General features: G+C 44.5%; 1 protein-coding gene across 1 annotated transcript; it reads left to right on the forward strand.

The window, feature by feature from the left end:
• The first annotated feature begins 422 nt into the window (after window positions 1-422).
• LOC311227120 (uncharacterized protein) lies at window positions 423-4865 on the forward strand. Its single transcript, XM_084312661.1, has 2 exons — window positions 423-959; window positions 3582-4865. The coding sequence occupies exons 1-2, from the start codon at window positions 725-727 to the stop codon at window positions 4103-4105; spliced, it is 759 nt and encodes a 252-aa protein (XP_084168787.1). The 5' UTR covers window positions 423-724; the 3' UTR covers window positions 4106-4865.
• Window positions 4866-21355: the final 16490 nt, after the last annotated feature.

Raw genomic sequence — 21355 nt, forward strand, 5'->3', positions numbered from 1 at the left:
TATATGTTACGATGAATTGAAAATGGGGGACCCTGATGTAAACAAGACGAAAGTCTTTCTCTGGTCTGCATCCCCTTAACAATTGTATGTATTGAGCTGTACTGTACTGTACCCATTCTGCAATCTGTTAATAAAGTTTTCAATCAATCAATCAAAACTAACATTGTTATTTCATTTATAGCAGGTGGATGCTCTGAGTAAACATTTAAGTTGGGAAATGTTTGTTAAGTTTGTTTTTGGGAAATAGGACGTGTTAGCAAGAGTTCAAGCTAAACAAAGATAGAATACTAAGTTCTGTTTGAGAAAAAAAAATATGTTAAAGAGAAGGATGTGATGTATTAGGTTCGGGTTTGAACCTCTTTGATTGCCGTTGTTATTGTGACGTCACCAGGAAGGCGACACAGACAAGGAACGACCGTGACAGACGTGAGCGACATGAATGGATGCAGATACGAACGAGTCAATAAAGGAATCTTATTGAACCTCGGGTTAAGCCTCGTCAATATAACATGGTAGTTAATTTGTTTTACTTTGATTGTTAAATAAAACGAAATCAGGTGGAATGTATACTCGTTTTTTCCCAAACATTTATTTTGAAGGGTAAAAACGTCCACATCGGAAGTCGTTTTAAGTCGCCTGCGGGATGGCGCTTGTTGCTTAGCGGTAGCGGCACACATACAGGCGCCCTAATAATAACGCTGGTTGAATAATAATAACAGCCGTAATGGCGAAAGCTAAGAGCAGGGATTTCTTCGCCTGGACGGACGACGAGGTGGAGCTGCTGCTGAAGGTAACTAACGAGTACAAAGAGGTCGGCGCCGCGGAGGACATGGACTGGGAGGCGTTGCAAAGCAAATACGCCGACATCTTAGAACGGTACCGTGAGTATTACCCGTCGCCGGAGGACGCCGTGACCATGGGGAAGGAGTACCCGCACAAGAAGGACGAAATCACAAAAGGTATGTAGGTAGGCCTAGCTATGGTTTGTTTGAGCGAAACGACATGGCCAGGCAGAGACAACTGTGGAAACGTCGGTCCAAATAGTCAATACGGTCGCCTGGGCGCCTGGCCATGTCGTTTCGCTCAAACCAAACCTCTGCTGAGGTCTTCCCCGTGTTTGTTTGTTTGTTTGTTCCTTCCTTCCTTCCTTCCTTCCTTCCTTCCTTCCTTCCTTTCCTTCCTTCCTTCCTTCCTTCCTTCCTTCCTTCCTTCCTTCCTTCCTTCCTTCCTTCCTTCCTTCCTTCCTTCCTTCCTTCCTTCCTTCCCTGTAAATATCCTAACCCAACCCCCTCCAATGTACAGTCATTTACCTAGTATGGTTTTGTCAATAGTTCAATGTACAATTGTGTTTGTTTGTACAGTGTCTCCTCCCCCCCCCCCTCAATGTACAGTGTTACTTGTTTATACAGTGTGCCCCCCCCCCCCCCAACCACCTCCAATGTAAATTACCCAGTATGGTTGTCAATATCCCAATGTACCCAACCCCCCCCACCCAACCTCCTCCAATGTACTCAAATGTATATACTCCCTTTTCTTGACTCCTTCTGTATCACAAACAGTACTGTATTTGCAAATCTGGTATGTCATAAATGTATAGATGTAGCAGTACTGACTATCTGTATGTCATGTATGTCATATATGTCTATATGAATTGAAAATGGGGGACCCTGATGGAAACAAGACAAACGTCTTTCTCAGGTCTGCATCCCCTTAACAATTGTATGTATTGAGCCGTACTGTATTGTACCCATTCTGCAATCTGTTAAATAAAGTTTTCATTCATTCATTCATTCATTCCTTCCTTCCAGCAGAAACGACACTCGAAAGACACCTTGACGTTGTGTACAATCACAATTTATATAATTCCATTCTGGTGAATTATAACAAAATAGCGGTCTTGCACTGGACGTTTGTGTAGTTTTCCAACAGTCTTCCAACATGGCTGCCTGTAACATAGCAACCGTTGTTTTGTGTATGGAAGAGGTTAATAAAGAGGTACATAAACGGTTGATATGTGCAAAACAATGGTTGTGTACTGTTGATATAATATGATCAATACAACAAAACGTTATAGTTATCTTGTGGATCTTGTGAACAGGTTAAACCAGTATCGTGCTTTTCCAGTATTGTACCTTGAATTCTTGAAAGTGGTTTGATTGATTGAATTTAATTAACATATTGCAGAATGGGTACAATACAGTATGGCTCAATACACACAATTGTTAAGGTTATGCAGACCAGAGAAAGACTTTCGTCTTGTTTACATCAGGGTCCCCCATTTTCAATACATGGAGACATTTATGACATACACAACATACAGATATAAGAATCTAATCTAATCATGACATTTCTGACATACATGACATACAGTACTGTTACATTTGTGACATACAAGATATGCAAATATACAGTACTGTTAAACAGTAAATATATACATACAAGGGGGAGGGAAATGTACATTAGGAGGGGGTGGGAGGGGGTTCGGACATTTACAGAGATCCTAACAGAAAATATATGAGGAGACTGTACATTGGGAGGGGGGTGCAAGGTGCAAGCATAGGGGGGGGGGGGGGGGGGGTGGACATTTACGGGGGCCAGTTTCTAATTGTAGCCTGTGCTCTTTGAGAGCGGTTTTGAAGGTCGGTAGGGATTCACATTATTTTACAGCTGTGGGTAGGGCGTTCCACATTGTTGTGGCATAATTGCGAAACGTGTTTAATCCCTTGTTTGTGCCGAATCTGGGTTTAACATGATTTGTGGAACTCCCTCTGGTGTTGTGGTTGTGGTATGCACTGACCTTTGGGAAGTATTTTGACATGTACATTGGTACCTTAGTGGTGTAGTGTATCTTGTAGACCAGGCCCATTGCAAGTTGCTGTACTCTGTTGTCTACTGTAGGTAGTCAAAGTGGGCATTAGGGTGAGGTGGGTTCTAGGAGTAAGGTCAAGTAGTAGTCTGACCAGTTTGTTTTGTGATGTTTGTAATCTTGTTTTTAGGGCCTTTGAGGTGGTTAACTACAGAAGGTTAACCCTTTCACTGCCACACTACAGACGGTTAACCTTTCACTACCACACTACAGAAGGTTAACCCTTTCACTACCACACTACAGAAGGTTAACCTTTCACTACCACACTACAGAAGGTTAACCCTTTCACTACCACACTACAGAAGGTTAACCCTTTCACTGCAACACTACAGCCGGTTAACCCTTTCACTACCACACTACAGGTTAACCCTTTCACTACCACACTACAGCCGGTTAACCCTTTCACTACCACACTACAGACGGACAACCCTTTCACTACCACACTACAGAAGGTTAACCCTTTCACTACCACACTACAGTTTAACCCTTTCACTACCACACTACAGCCGGTTAACCCTTTCACTACCATACTACAGCTGGTTAACCCTTTCACTACACACTACAGACGGTTAACCCTTTCACTACCACACTACATAAGGTTAACCCTTTCACTACCACACTACATAAGGTTAACCCTTTCACTACCACACTTCTGTAGTGGTAGTGAAAGTTAAACAGGAGGATGTTTCTAACTCGTTGTGTCTTGTGTCCACAGCTCAGCTCACCACCAAACTGAAGGCCATCCGGTGGAGGTACCGGCAGGCGGTGGACTCGGGCAGGAAGCGCGGCCACGGCCGGGTGGTCCTGCTCTACTTCGACCTCTGCGAGTCCATCTGGGGCGGGTCCTCCGCCACGCGCCCCGACGCCGTCCCGCATCACGAGGACCGAGGGGTCACCGAGGACGCCGCGTCCCCCACGGCGCTCTGCAGCAGCACCGGCTCACGGCCTCGACCCGGCGGACCGCAGCCCGAGACGCCCGGCAGAGAGTTCAAGTTCCTTCAAGAGAACGGGAGAGGAGGTCGCAAGCGGAGAGTGGAGCAGCAAGCGGGGGGGACGTTCACGGGGCACCACAGGGAGCTCCTCGCGGCCGTGAACAAACCTCTGGATGAGGACGAACATTTCTTCCTGAGCCTGATCCCCGCTGCCAAACGCTTGTCGCCGAGGAAGAGAGCGGGCGTTAAAGTGAAATTTATGCAGATCCTAATTGAAGCAGAGTTTGGTGTGGATGAGGAGGTTTAGTTTTTATTTCTCTTCCTCTTACACACAGTTATTATAACAGGTACACCTGCCGGCTGACCAAACCCTTGTCTTTATTTTTTTATTCATATTTTATCTTCTATTCTACAATTTCTATTCTCTATATTTTATTGTCATTTCTAGTTCCCTGCCTGTACCTCCTTGACCTCTGAATTTCCTTAAGGGGATCAATAAAGGAACATCTTATTTGATCTTATACACCTCTTGCCCAAGAGAGCAAATGTAATTTTTTTACCAAATCCAAACATCCACGACCAAATGAGTTTGAAAGAAAATGCGACTATAACTTTGAATTCGGTGCATACAGAGTATCACAAATAAAAACCAAACGAGTAAATGGTATATAGTTCTGTCTTTTCTGCATAAGGAAACCGTACCTTTATGGCTGCGTTCACATAGCAGATTAAGATTGTTTCTTCTCTTTGTATCTCTGTATAAGGCAGAGATGCACTGATACTTTGATACCTTAATGGAAGAAGAAGTCTTTATTTGTCATGCAGATTTTTAACACACGCATGCAATCGGCGACCCACAGGAACACACACACATGCACTGAGTCGCTGAATGAAATGTTCTCTGCACCTCCCATCTCGTCCTTCCCCCCCAAGGGCAGGCGGGAGCAGATAGGGGCTGCAGCGTGGGCCGCGCCCGGGGACAATCCAAGTGCTCCTGTCCGTCTTCGTCAGGGACGCGACAGCTTTAGCCATCTGTTTTTCCATTGGGTTTCTCTTATCGGGGGGCGGGGGGGGGACCCTTGTGAGCACGGGGAGAACATGCAAACTCCACACAGAAAGGCCCGGGAGATACCCCACCTGGGTACCTGGCAACCTGATTCCCAAGCGGGAATCGAACCCAGGACCTTCTAGCTGTGAGGCGACAGTGTTAACCATAATAATGGATTGTTGAATCATTGTGGCCTCCATTGTTGGCTTGTGTTCTTTAATGTTCGACAAATGAACTAGCCAAGAAATGAAGTGTTTGTCCTTCTTTTGATTGGTTCATTACTTGTTTATGGACTAACTAGCTGATATCCTTTATAACTACTGGTCTGGTGGACCAATCCGAGTAACCTAAGTAGATTATGCAATCTCTTCAAAGAAGCAGATTGGTTATGTGAAATGGTTTGATTCTGTTGCTATCCAGGGGCATATAGACCAAAGGGTCTTTAGTCGTCATTTTCACAACAACAGTTGTAACACAAAACTGAGACTGTTTGAATGACTACAGAGGAGAGAGCAGAACTAGGCCTGTCGCAGACTTGAGAGAAAGAAGTTTGAAAACGTAGCACTTCTTTTTCGCTGCATCCGGATGAAAACTGCATCTCCACAAAGTCAGCTTTTTAGGACTATAGGAAAACAACAGCTTTGTTTTCAGATGAGCATTTCAGATACTCAAAATGTTCTCAGGCCCGCTGGACCCACGTCAACCTTCAAGTAAAAAACATTACACCTTCACAGATGTCAAGAGTTACTACATTTACCCATGACACCAGATAGCACTATGATATCCAAGCACAGTAGCAGGGGTGGAGTGAAATCAAAATTACCCCTTTTAGTGGTTCATAAAGATGTCTGTCCTTTATTAGCCAATGTGTTTTACAGCGGCATTATGCAATGTGCGCGTGTAAATGTTTGTGAGTCAAGGGGCGTTGTGCAGTTGTCATCAGTTTACAGAACCCATTCATAGTTAACTGTGGTAAGTGATGAATAGTTGCCATGGGGATAAGACGAATAGACCAAGTCAACAAGCCCCCCTGCTGGTGAAAGTAACTATAAGTCAAGTCAGTTGTGTTTTGTATAGAGACACGAGTTGCCTTAACACTTTCAATGCCCAAAACGACATAACACGTTATCAGCCCAATGCCTGAATGCCCACCACGACAATTGGCGTGTTATTTTTTTATTAGCGATCTGAATTCATATTTCATCAACTGAGTCTCCCGTTGGTATGCAGCCCCTGTAGGAGCTCAGATGTGAAAAGACCGCCCCCTATCGTCTCCCAGATGGTAATACACCCTTTTTGAATGGACTCAATGAAAATGGATGAGAAAAGAAAAATCCGGAATCCAAATTTTACTTCTCAGGCATGTAACCCGAGCCGATCGGATTCATTGTGGAGCCTCAGAACACTGTGGAATACATGTGTACACTATGTAGCGTTGGATCAATAAAAGCGATCGAATTTTGGAATGGTGATCAGGAATTGGAATGATCTTTTTGGAGAACATCTGATCTGAGGTAAGGAATCTATTTTACAAGTCTTGGGATAATCAGAGTTGTATTCGCTGATATCTCAGCGTTCGCCCTATGTGTGATGTGGCTGTTTGTGCGCGATCACTTTGAGGAAATCAGAGAATCGATTTTTCCGAGCGCCTATATAGCGTGCATACGTACACATATACTATCGATAATCTAGCGTTTATTTGAAAACTATTCATAAATAGGCCGAAAAATGGACAACGTTTCTGTGTATTCTAGAATATTCCAGTAAAGGGCGATTATCATGGAATATTTATATTTTCCTTGAAAACTAGGGCTTTTCAAAATGCTATAAAACGCAAATGAACCGATAAAAAAACAAACCGCTTCGACAATGTTGACTGGAAAACGAGTCATTGATAAGCGACGGGCAGATTAGACACATAGCCATAATTTAAAACATAGATTAGGCATTATTAACGCTAACATTGAAGTGGATGGTGGGCATTCAAGCGGTAAATCAAGATTAAGCTTGGGCTCTGAAAGTGTTTTAATGGGCTTCACAGATCAGTAACATCACAATAGATCCACAATAAAGATCACAGAAACATCAGATGGGCCGTTCAAAGGGGGATCCCCCATCAGGGTGTCGGTGATAAGGGTGTTACTATGGATGGATAAGAAAATACCTCAACGTTCTAAAGGGGACATATTTTTTATCAATGTAGTAACTTGAAAACAAACTTACAAAATTTTTTTTTATGGAGATGTTATCAGAAATGTCGCCTGATCTCATCTGAAAACTCAAGGAACAACACCTTCCTGTTCAAAATGTGTCATTGACAAGCTGTGGCACAGGCCACACAAACTATTTCTCTTTGGTACCGAAGGAACACATTATGGGAAATGAAGTTTTCCCCAGAGTCAGACACAAAGAGAGATACCCATTTCCTCCCTGTTTGTGTTTTCAGTAGAGAGCTATCCAGCTTCTGCTGGCCTAGCTTAGCATACATTAATGGAAGCGGATACAGACCAGCTCCGGCGTGTGAAAAAAGTACCCAGAAATGATACTTAAGTGAAAGTATGGGTACCGTCTAAAATCTGACTCAAGTAAAAGTCAGAGTATCTGGCTAAAAACACACTTGAGTAAAAGTCAAAAAGTTTCTACTTCTAAATGTACTTAAGTACTAAAAAGTAAAAACTTATTTTCTGACTGTCTATTCTTCTGATAGCAGGTGTTTCATCAAAGATCCCAGCCTTCTAGTCTTGCACAAAGACCAATCGGCATGGGTATGGGCGGGTTCATTTTCCATTGATGGGGATTTGATTGGCTGTTTTTAAATAAAGCGCAGCTGCAGGATTAATGACGTTAACGTTAGTTCGGCCAGAGAAACAAATATACTAATTAAAATGGTTGGACCTGCGAGATTTGTACTTTGTAGGTCTGCATTTTAAATGTAAGGAGTAAAAAGTATGTTTTTTCCCCCTCTGAAATGTAATTGAGTAAAAGTACAAGTATACAAACCTAATAATACTTGAGTAAAGTACAAATCCCCAAAAACAGTACTTAAGTATTGTAATGAAGTACAATTACTCAAGTACTTTACACCCCTGGACCAGCTAGCCTAGCTGAAATTGGTATCTATCTTCTATCTTCTTGGAGAAGACTGTAAGCGCATTTCCCATAATGTTAAGACATTGATATAACTACTTGATATAGTTATTCATGTTCTCATTCGATTTAATTATTTTCTTTAACATTTCTTGAGAGTACTATTTGTACCTCTGCTTTTAAGGTAGAATCTATCAAGGTTGTCAAACAGCGACCAACAAGCAAAAAAGGCCCTACTTGTTTTGGTCTGGGTTGTGTGGGTTGGAGTTGATGTGGATATGGTTGGACTTTATTGCTGGCCACACCTCAGGCTCTATCAAGAGAGGTCTGGAGAAATCTGCGATATAATAAGTTACTAAACTCCACCCCACACCTCAGACAGTAAACAAACTGTAACACAAAGCAGGGCTCTTTTAACTAGAAGTCTCAGTTTTGACAGCATTACAGATTCTACCTTTAAGTGAAGGAATTGTGTACTTCTGTTTGTTGGATACAACATAAAACAGATTTGTGTGACCCCTGGTGTGTTTTCTTCACTTCACATTATTATATTTAAGTTATAAACCCCTTATAGAAAAAGAGCAATATTATCAAATATACACAAGCATGTATGTTATTCATTCAACACTGATATAGAAAGGGGTCAATGGAGTCTTGTCATAAGCATTTTAAACACTTATAATAACTATGGTCTTAAATAACTAGGCTAAACCTAGTTGTCCATAATACCAGGACATAACTATGGTTGTGGTCAATTGCATGATCCTCTTTTTTTGTTTAATTCTTTTTGCTGCTGTGTTCTTGCACTGCGTTGACATGCTTTCTGTTAAAGTTAGAGGTTCTATGTAGGATTGCAAGTAACTGTCTAACTGTATGTAACTATTTCCACTGACTGTACATAACTGTTTCCACTAGAGGGGGCTATAGGCGGAGCCGCTAATGCTACCACCAGGTGGAGAGTATTTAAGGAGATGTCTCCTCCCCCTCTATCTCTTTCCCACCTGCCTCTCACGGAGAGGAGAACTCATGTACTGCTGCCTTACCATGCAAATAATAAACCACGCTGATTAATGGCTGAAGGTAGAAACCATGCCTCTTGACCACATTATTGTCGCCCCATAGCCAGACTCTGTCAACACTTTCCACCTTCTATTCATTTGTGTTAACTACTGAGTTAGTCTTCTATTCATTCATGTTAATAACTACTGTATTAGTCTTCTATTCATTCATGTTAATAACTACTGAGTTAGTCTTCTATTCATTCATGTTAACTACTGAGTTAGTCTTCTATTCATCCATGTTAATAACTACTGAGTTAGTCTTCTATTCATTCATGTTAATAACTACTGAGTTAGTCTTCTATTCATTCAGTTCAGTTCAGTTATTTTTTATTTCGGCTTTGGACACATAAAAATGGTAATTCCATAAATCGTCAAAGTTTTACCAGCTGCTATTGCAGCATTGTCCAATTGTCCGAAAAGGGCTAGGGAGAAGCACTGGGCTTGTCGGGCCCTACCCCTGAAGACTTACGTTTATTTTCTTTTTGTTTTTTTCATTTACATACATACATAGTACATATATAGTACACATTACAGTACACACATATAGTACACATTACAGTATAGTATACCTGCAGTATAATTACAATAGTATATATAATAGTATATAGTACATAATAGTGTATACAGCACATATATAATGTGATGTGAGATATATAGTACATGATATATACAATATAGTACTATAATATAATAGCTAATTATATAATAATAATAATAATAATAATAATAATAATAATAATAATAATAATAATAATAATAATAATAATAATAATAATAATAATAATTAACTACTGAGTTAATCTTCTATTTATTCATGTTAACTACTGAGTTCATCTTCTATTCATTCATGTTAACTACTGAGTTAGTCTTCTATTCATTCATGTTAATTACCTTTTTTATTATTATTAATTGCGCTCAGTTAGACTAGACCTAAGACCTTTACGTTTGCGTTATCAATTCATGTCGTTTGCAGGCAACAGCACTGCACTGTTTTAAAGGCCGTTTATTTTAAACAACAGCGCCATCATGCGTATAAATAGGTGGTGTGTGAAAAGCTAGTCTCGCCAGCCAGCCAGCGCTGTATCAAGCTATCTTAATTAAGCTTCATTTAAGACTTCCTGTATGGAGGTTTTGCCTTCAGAATAAAAGTGCTGTAATTCTTTTTTAAACTTACATTTTTATTTTCATTTTTTATTTACAAACATACAAACAACATCATCAGGGAATATTAGGGTGACCAGATCCCAATAAACCAAATGTGGGACAAATGGTATGTTTGTGAGGGACAATGTGGGACCCCCCCCCCCCCCCCCAGTGCAGCCCCCTCCCCTTTTTTTGGTGGACTGTCCCTGTCGCCTCCTTCAAGGCTCATCCACCACTGTCCTCATTAAAATGACCACAAGCCTAATATGTTTTGCCCTTATTCATATTTTCTTTTTTTCCCCTTTTGTCTCTAATGGGTGTTAAGTACTCAAAATAAATAAAATTACCACTATAGACTTACTATCACTTATGATTATAGGTCTGGACCCGCAGTCTTATCACACACGCACGCGCGCGCGCACACACACACACACACACACAGCTCTCCCCCCTCTCTCTTACTCTGCCCCCCACAGATTCTGGACTAACCCCCTCTGACACACAAAGTAAAGTGTCTGTGTGTGTGTCACACACACAGACACACACTGCCACTTTACTTTACTGCCATTAATTCGTTTATTTATTTAGTGTACATCGTATTAGTTTACTGCCATATCCATCATCTCACTGCCACTTTACTGCCATTATTGTATTATTGTATTTTACTGCCATTATTTATTATTCATACTTACTATGTACTACTGCTGCTAAAAGTGTTGCACTAAGTTCTCGTTTACCTCTATTTACATTCACTCATACATTCACTTTTTTTTAGCTACTGTCTACATTGTATATAGTCCTGTATACTGTCCATATGTTACTTTATAGTGTACTATGTTACTTTATGTTTATAGTGTACTATATGTTACGTTATGTTTATATTAGATCTTGTTCTTTATATACACCGTGGGAAGGGGGAAATGCAATTTAATTTATCTGTATGTCTTGCACATTACGAGAGGTGACAATAAAGCTGACTTTAACTTTTGACACACGTCCAGGGATTCACACTGGCACTGCAGTGATGAGAGCAGGAACAGTAATGGCACAATAATAAAGTACAGAATACAATTATCTTCCACCTGCACTGATTTGTGCGGGGGGGGGGGTTACCGGTTACATGAACGGCTACTCGCATCTTATTTATTGATATCATTAGTTTTCAATCTAAACCCTTTGGGATTGCTTTCCCCTTTTCAAACTTGGACCAAGCGCTATTCTCTCGTGCTGAGCAGCGGAGATACTGTAACAGCAGCGTGTGTAACTGATCTGATCCGTAGCGCGCGTGTATCCCTTGCCTGGGTTCCTTGCGCCAGGCTCGAACGGATCCTCCGCGCGCAACAGCGAAGTTGTCATGTCGCCTGGATGTCCAGGATGCGGTGTCACTCGCGGTCAGATACTAGTAACGTTACCGCGACGCATAGAGGTTCTTCACATTGGCTGGGGGGGGGGGGGGGGGGGGCGTTAGCGCGGATGACAACGAATCATGCGGGACATGGTCTCAATTTGCATGACGCGTGAAAAGTGACAGAAATGCTGTGCAATCACGCGCAATGCGTGATGTCTGGTCACCCTAGGGAATATTAACATTTTGATTGCCAAAAATAGAGAGCATCCTGACTGGCAACATCACCTCCTGGTTTGGGAATAGCACTGCACAAGACCGAAGCAGACTACAAAGAGTGACACGTTCAGCCGAACGCACAATTGGAGGGGGGCTCCCCACCCTCCAGAACATTTACAACAAGCGGTGCAGGGGCAAGGCTAAGAGAATCATTAAAGACTCCAGTCACCCGAACAACTGCCTCTTTGAACTGCTGCGGTCAGGCAAGCGATACCGGAGTCTCAAGGCGAGCACAGAAAGACTCAGAAGAAGCTTCTATCCCCAGGCCATCAGGCTGCTAAACGAACAATGAACACTACACAACAACAACCATCAAACGCACATAGCACACACATCCACACGCACACACTCACTTTAAACAAACACACTGTAGCACCCACTTCACACACTTTATAGCACACACTCACTTTAAACAAACACACTGTAGCACCCACTCCCCACACTTTATATTTATTGATGAAGGATTGCACTACAACTCGTACACCTTACTGTAAATTGTACCTAAATTGTACCTCATCCCATTTCTGCTTTGCACTATATAGTATTGTACATTAGTACACTGCATAGTATTGTATATTATATGGTAACTCAGTTACGTCTATTTTGCATCGAACATTGTACATATGTCTATACTGAACACTGTGACCTCATTTTCTACTTCTAAATTACATGCTATACTATGTTATTTGATACTATCTTGTCTAGCACAGTCTCTGGAGCGTAACAGTAAGAAGCATTTTGTATGAAAGTATTCTGTACTTCTGTATGACAACTATTAAAGAAACTTGAAACTTGAAACTTGAGGTTAAATTCATGATATACCATCCGTTGCCAGCTCTATTTAACATGGAGAAGTTCCCCTTCTTTGCAGGGCTATAACTTTTTAAATTCTATTGCTAGATTGCCATTATTAGGGCCCATTCAAGGTCCTATATGTATTGTTCATGGTGTAGCAACGTTAAACTTTTTCATTCACATATTCATACTAAAATAGTCTAAAGTATAAGTATGTTTTCATCTCTTTCTGCAGCTTTCTCCAGAACGTGATTTATAGCCCCAAATGCATTATATTGATGATGAAATAGGTAGGAATCTGTGCGAGATAAAAATTTCAATTGGACGTACTTCTAGAAGTTTCTACGTATCATCTGATGATGACCGGATGGGCGGGGGATCGTTTATAATTCCGTGGGCAGCGTTAGATGATTCATCCAGAGTGGGTCATATGTTCATCAGAGCAGTTAGTAAAGAACACGTTAGAATATAACGCTGAATCTTACCGTGGCTTCCTCGCGCCGCTGGCAGATGAGCGTGGAACAGATTTTTTTCTATTATGGGATGTAGAAATGCCCGATCTATTTCCAGGTTGTATAATAGTATATACGTCCAAATCATGTTGTTTTTTCGAGTTATTTCCACCGATCGATGTTCACTGTGTGAAGATGGAGTCTCTCTAGCATTAGCGAGTGCCCGGACCCCATATGGAGTGAGTCCTACCGGGTTAAAGGTTGACATCCGGTTTCGATCTGCCGATCGGCCACCAGATGGCGCTCTTGAACCGCTAGAGGATTGAGAGGAGATCAGAACTGTGTGTCAAGGGCTCCGGATGGAAAATATGATTCCGATCACAGATATTTGAAATATTGATATCAAAGACGAGTTCCGGCGTCCGCGGCAACTTGAGCATGGCGGGGAATGACGAGTTCCGGCGTTTTCGGCAGTTAAAGTGTTAAATATCAGATCAGTCCAATAATGCTTTTTAATCAAGTCTCTGGCAGTACCTCAAAATAAACATCATTCATAACCATATTAACTGTACAGTATAGAAACATTGAACATATTTTAAAACTATTATCAATTGTTATATTTCGTACTTGCATCGCGTCCCGCTCTTAAGCCATACCGAGATATACCTCATCTCATGTACCTATTGTACTCCATCAACGAATAAAACCAAAATACACCCCTCACCTGCCAGGCCCCGCCCCTAGTGGCGTGCTACATAGGACTGGGCATGGCCACCACTCACTCTTCCTCTGAAAAAATAGTTTCCAAAGAAAAGTTTCCCCAAGGGAACTCAGGGCATGCTAAGAGCGGGACGCTTAGCCAGTACTCATATAACTAATAGCTATAGCTAATGCTAGAGAGAATCGTTATATTTCGTACTTGCATCGCGTCCCGCTCTTAAGCCATACCGAGATATGGGGTAGAGCGGACGCGAGGCCCGACAGATGCACCCCCTGAGGACCCGTAAGCCCACATCAAGGGGGAAGGGGAGTCCCGTCACCCCATCCTTCCTAATGAAGAGGGGGCACAGTCAACTCCACCAAAGTGCGAACAAGAGGGAACTAGAACCCCTTGAACACACAGTACAGGCGGAACCATGTGTGACACAACACACTGTGGCCCATACCCACACACCCCTGCTACCCCACCAAAGGACGGGAAGCAGGAGAGGCCACAGACCTCAGAACCGCCTGGGAGACAGAACCCCCGGTCATGTCCATGAGGTAAAACCTTACGAAGGGACCCGGGGAGGACCATGAAGCTGCAGCACAGATGTCCTCCACCGAGGCCCCACCCAGCAGAGCGGCAGAGGCTGCCACCCCACGAGTGGAGTGCGCCCTGACGCCCCCAGGGGGAGCCAGCCCGGCCAACGTGTAGCAAGGGCAATGCCCTCGCACAACCAATGGGACAGGCGGAGTAGCAATACAATCATCAAATTAGCTGACGACACAGTGGTGGTGGGCCTGATCTCTGCCAACGACGAGAGTGCCTACCTGGAAGAGGTCAAGGTCCTGGCGGGATGGTGCCAGGAAAACAGCCTCTCCCTGAACGTCAGCAAAACAAAGGAGATGATTGTGGACTTCAGGAGGTCGGGGGTCAAGGACTACAGCCCCCTCAGCATCGACGGGGCACCGGTTGAGAGAGTCAACAGCTTTAAGTACCTCGGAGCCTACATATCCGAGGACTTGACATGGACCACACACATTGACAGTGTTGTGAAGAAGGCACGACAACGCCTCTACTTCCTCAGGCGCCTAAGGAAGTTCCAAGTCAGTCAGAAGATCCTTAAGAACTTCTACTCATGTACAATAGAGAGCATCTTGACCGGCAACATCACCTCCTGGTTTGGGAATAGCACTGCACAAGACCGAAGCAGACTACAAAGAGTGACACGTTCAGCCGAACGCACAATTGGAGGGGGGCTCCCCACCCTCCAGAACAGAACAGAACAGGGCTGCGTTCTATCCCCACTACTGTTCTCCCTGTACACAAACAGCTGTGCCTCTCTGCACCCCTCGGTCAAACTCCTGAAATTCGCTGACGACACCACCCTGGTGGGTCTCATCTCCAGGGGGGACGAGTCGGCCTATAGGAGGGAGATCGAGAGGCTGCAGAACTGGTGCAGCTGCAACAACCTGGAGCTCAATGCTCAAAAGACAGTGGAGATGGTAGTGGATTTCAGGAAGAAAGCAGCCCTGCCCCCTCCCATCATACTGGGAGGCACTCAGGTGACCTCCGTGGAGTCATGCCGATTCCTCGGCATGACCATCTCCCGGGATTTGAAGTGGGAGCTCAACATCACGGGCCTGCTCAAGAAGGCCCAGGGGAGGATGTTCTTCCTCCGGCAGTTGAAGAAATATAAACTGCCGAGGACCATGATGGCCCAATTCTACACGGCCATCATTGAGTCCATCCTCACCCACTCCATCATCTCCTGGTTCCCTGCTGCAGCGGCAAAAGATCTTGCCAAGCTGCAGCGGGTGATTCGCTCCGCGGAGAGGGTGATCGGCTGTCCCCTGCCCTCCCTCAGGTCCCTGCACGACTCCAGGGCGCTGAAGAGGGCGAGAAAGATCATGGCCGACCCATCCCACCCCGGTCACAGCCTCTTCACCCTGCTCCCCTCTGGGAGAAGGCTGAGGATCCCAAAGGCTGTGAAAGCTCGACACAGACTGAGCTTCTTCCCCTCAGCCGCCAGGCTGATCAATGCCTCAGGCCCCCCCCCCCCCCCCTCGGTACCCCCCCCCCCCCCCCCCCCTCTGCCCCCAAGTGACACTGGCTCAATGACATTGACTGCACTGCACTAGTCCGTACTGGATCTCTGCACACTTCACTTTATATATATATATATGTATTTTATTTATTGATTAATCCCCCACTGCACTGTTTTCGTTTCTTGTCTGTGTTGGTGTTTGTTTACTGTGAAAAAAGAAAGAATGCATACACTGTATTGCTGCAACAATTACCAATGTGTTTTACACAAATGGCTCAATAAAGGAATCTGAATCTGAATCTGAATCTGAATCTGAATTTACAACAAGCGTTGCAAGGGCAAGGCTAAGAGAATCATTAAAGACTCCAGTCACCCGAACAACTGCCTCTTTGAACTGCTGCGGTCAGGCAAGCGATACCGGAGTCTCAAGGCGAGCACAGAAAGACTCAGAAGAAGCTTCTATCCCCAGGCCATCAGGCTGCTAAACGAACAATGAATGAACACTACACAACAACAACCACCATAGATCCTCCCCCACACAACAACAACCACCAAACGCACATAGCACACACATCCACACGCACACACTCACTTTATTTTTTATTTTTTTTATTGGTCTTTTTCCCCCTCCATTTTCCTCCGATTTTCTCCCATCCCAATGTTAGTCGTATGCCAATTCCCAGTCCCTTCCTGGTCGCTGCGCACTTACCCCCCACAGTCAGATCATCTGGGAGAGTGGAGGCTACCACGTGCTTCCTCCGACACACGTCCAGCCAATCACCGCTTCTTTTCACCTGGCAGCGCGGATTCTCATTGAGAGGGCGTAGCGTGTGGGAGGACCACACTATCCCCCTCACGTCCAATCCGCGCTTAGCAGGCGCCCCGACCGAACTGTAGGAGTCGCTGTTTACAACGACCCGGACCCACCCCGCCAGCTTCTCCCACCCTCTGATACAGCCAATTGTATCAGTGCAGACGGCCAGCCAAGCTGGTGACAACCCCGGAGCTGTGAGCTGGATTCGAACAGGCGAATCAAGCTCACAGCTCCGGGGCTGGTGACGAACGCAATCTCCGCTTGACCACCTAACCGCTGCGCACACACTCACTTTAAACAAACACACTGTAGCACCCACTCCACACACTTTATAGCACACACCCACTTTAAACAAACACACTGTAGCACCCACTCCCCACACTTTATATTTATTGATGAAGGATTGCACTACAACTCGTACACCTTACTGTAAATTGTACCTAAATTGTACCTCATCCCATTTCTTTTTTTCACTATATAGTACTGTACATTAGTAAACTGCATAGTATTGTATATTATATGGTAACTCAGAACATTGTACATATGTCTATACCGAACACTGTGACCTCATTTTCTTCTTCTAAACTACATGCTATACTATGTTATTTGATACTATCTTGTCTAGCACAGTCTCTGGAGCGTAACAGTAAGAAGCATTTTGTATGAAAGTATTCTGTACTTCTGTATGACAACTATTAAAGAAACTTGAAACTTGAAACAGGCGCTGTTTCGATAGTACCTTACCAGCACGAGAACCACCGTAACAGACAAACTGATCGGTAGCCCTGAGGCCCTGAGTACGGCCGAGGTAAATCCCCAAAGCCCGGACCGGACATGACAGGTGAAGGCCCGCCTCCAACTCACTAGCGTGAGGAGGTGGATGAAACGCCTGAACCACAATATCCCTGGAGCGGAAGGAACTCCGGATATTTGTAGGCACGAAGGCAGGATTAGGCCGCAGAGTGGCACCGCAATCGGAACGAAAGACAGGCACTCTGGTCGTACCGAGAGAGCACAAAGCTCACCCACGCGTTTAGCGGAGGTGACGGCCAGCAAGAACGCGGTCTTGAACGACAGCTGTTCCAACGGCGCTTGCTCAAGAGGCTCAAACGGGGCCAAGGACAACCGATTGAGGACCAATTGAAGATCCCAACTTGGAGCCAAAGAGCGTTTCACCGGCTTAACGCGTCGGGCGCCAAGCAGGAAACGCTTCACAAGAGGGTGGCTGAACAAAACATCACCCTCAAATCCCTCATGATAAGAGGATATAGCTGCTGCATATACCCTCACCGTCGAAGCCGACAGTCTATCAAGGAGAGACTGGAGGTAAACAAGGACAGTATCCAGGGGGCAGGACACCGGTGTCCTGCCCCCCGCCTTACACCACTCTTGGAACATATGCCATCTGCCCGCGTAAAGCGCGACAGTGGAGGGAACATGCGCATTCTGGATGGTATCAACCACAGAAGGGTCCATCCTCTCCAGACTTACCCTCTCACCAGCCAAACCATCAGACGTTGGCACAACACCGGGTGCTGAACAGAACAGCGACCCGTGTGCTTGAGTGAGGGCCTTCGCCGACCAAGGAATAGGCCATGGCGGAGCTACCAGTAGCTGGATCAGGACCGGGAACCACACAGCTGCGCCCCAGTCCGGCGCAATCAGGATCAAGGACCTGCGCTCCTCAAGGTACCCGCCCCAACAACTGACCTAACAGATGTATGGGGAAAGAATCCCAGGCGGCACGGCATCGGTCCCAGACCTGCCTGGCTATGTCCGGATGTAATCCCCACTCGTCAGGATGAGGACCGCCCCGCGACATTACACCTGTACCCATATTCACCCTGTGGGGAGCCCTCAGGCCGTGCAGATGGAGGACGCCCATAGCCAGCCGCCCGGTGCAGACGGGGGGAGCATACTCCTCCCTGTCTGTCGATATATACGACACTGACGTCGTATCGAGCGTGTCGTAACACGCTCTGAGAGGGATGCCCGTTATGGTGACTGTTAAGGTCTGATACAGCCTCTAGGCAACATGTTGGTATGATGGTAGACCTGGTACAATGTGAATAAAAAAAAGATTGAGGTTGAAGCCAAAGCAGCATCCACTGACCTTCGGAGTCCTTCCTTCGGCCACTATAGCCTACGGCCAGGGGTGTAAAAAGTACCCAGAAATTATATTTAAGTGAGAGTATGGGTACCGTCTCAAGATCGTACTCAAGTACATTTACATTTACATTTAGTCATTTAGCTGACGCTTTTATCCAAAGCAACTTGCAAGTTCTGAAGTAAAAGTACAAGTAAAAGTCCGAGTATCTGGCTAAAAACACACTTGAGTAAAGTCTAAAAGTTTCTACTTTTAAATGTACTTAAGTACTGTAAAAGTAAAAACTATTTTTATTCCGGGGGAAATGAAATGTTCTGTTTCGTCCTCTTTATCACTCGTACTATCGTTTGTGGCCATCTTCTGTAGCTTGTCACTCTGACTGTCTATTCTTCTGATCAGGGGCGTAGCTGAGGGGGGGTAGCTTAGGAGGATTCCAAAGACATCACTCAGGTGTATTATTGATGCTCTTATTGATACTATGTGTGTGTGTGTGTGTGTGTGTGTGTGTGTGTGTGTGTGTGTGTGTGTGTGTGTGTGTGTGTGTGTGTGTGTGTGTGTGTGTGTGTGTGTGTGTGTGAGATATATAGAGAGAGAGGGGGGGCTTTGGTAGACTATTGCATTGGTCCATTCATTGAAGATGAACGCAATGCGACATCCTTTACTAGGCTCACCCACCAACAGTGCAGGTGCTGAACTGCTGATCTGAATGTATAGGTAAAAACCATATTATGCGTTTTCATCAATAAAAAAATGGCAAAAAAAAAATCTCGCGCGCAAATACATTCTTTCATGGGGCCCAGAATCTGGAGCTACACCCCTGCTTCTGATAGCAGGTGTTTAATCAAAGATCCCCGCTTTCTAGTCTTGCACAAGGACCAATCAGCATGGGTATGGGCGGGTTCATTTCCCATTGATGGGGATTTGATTGGCTGTTTTCTCAGGGCTTTTTGGGGTAGAACACATCCTAGCCTACTACAAAAACCTAGGGGTCCGCAAAGACGACAAATTCCAATCTGGATTCAGAACATCCCACTCCACTGACACATGACTTCTCTATTTGAACAACCACATCGAACAAGAGGTGGACGCGGGCAAATACTGCGGCATGGTCATGCTGGACCTACAAAAGGCCTTTGACACTGTCAATCACTCCATTCTGATTGATAAGCTAAAAGCAATTGGTTTTGATAGTTTATCAGTGAGCTGGATGCAATCCTACCTGGAGGGGAGAGAACAGATGGTGGAGGTAAACGGTACACTATCCCCCCCCCCCTCTCAGTGAGCTGTGGTGTTCCACAAGGAAGCATACTAGGACCGCTACTGTTCCTAATTTATGCAAATGGCATGTCGTCAGCTTGTGACTGCAACTTGTTCCTGTTTGCGGATGACTCAGCCCTGCTGGTCTCTGACAAGAACAAGTTACAGGTTGAAAAAACCCTCAGCTCGGAACTAGGCAAAATCTGCATCTTGCTCGCTGATAACAAACTATCATTACACCTGGGTAAAACAGATTCCATTCTCTTTGGATCAAATAACAAACTATCATTACACCTGGGTAAAACAGAGTCCATTCTCTTCGGATCAAATAACAAACTCAGCAAGACCGACAGCTTCTCAGTTACAGTGGGTGACAATATTGTCACAAGGAAAGATGAAATTACATACCTGGGTTCCATCCTAGAGGCAAATATTTCCTGTGACAAAATGGCATCCAATGTAATCAAAGAAGTCAACCAACGAACAAGATTCTTGTACCGGATCTCCTCTCTGGTAAACAAGAATACCCTGAAGACTCTAACAGGAGCACTCATTCAAGGGTACTACGACTATGCTTGCACCTCATGGTACCAAAGCACCTCAAAGGCGCTAAAAACAAGATTACAAACATCACAAAACAAACTGGTCAGACTACTGCTTGACCTTACTCCTAGAACCCACCTCACCCCTGCCCACTTTGACTATCTAGGATGGCTTAGAGTAGACGACAGAGTACAGCAACTGGCAATGGGCCTGGTCTACAAGATACACTACACCAATAAGGTACCCATGTACATGTCGAAATACTTCCCAAAGGTCAGTGAATACCACGACCACAACACCAGAGGGAGTTCCACAAATCATGTGCAACCCAGATTCGTCTCAAACAAGGGACTTTACACGTTTCACAATTATGCCACATCAATGTGGAACGCCCTAACCACAGCTGTAAAGGAATGTGAATCCCTACCCACATTCAAAACCGCTCTCAAAGAGCACCTACGGGAGGCTGCAATTAGAAACTGGCCCCCGTAAATGTCCAACCCCCACCCCCCCACCCCCACCCCCTCCTAATGTACAGTTTCCTCCCCCTCGTACAGTATGTATATTATCTGTTAGGATCTGTTTAACAGTACTGTATATTTGCATATTGTGTGTCACAAATGTAATAGTACTGTAACCTGGCTGTATGTGACATTTGTGTGTATTGAGGCGTACTGTATTGTACCCATTCTGCAATCTGTTAATAAAGTTTTCAATCAATCAAAACCTCACCTCACTTCACTTCAACATTTTATGCAGACCTTTTAACATGTAATTGCGATAGGAACTCTTATTTCGAAAAAATCAAGTAGGAAGTAGAATTCCTTATTTTAAGCTGCGTGACTGGTCACAGTATATCCACACACAGCCGTTCTT

Source organism: Notolepis coatsorum (genome assembly GCF_963971535.1).
Source record: "Notolepis coatsorum genome assembly, chromosome: 4".
Lineage (NCBI taxonomy): Eukaryota > Metazoa > Chordata > Actinopteri > Aulopiformes > Paralepididae > Notolepis > Notolepis coatsorum.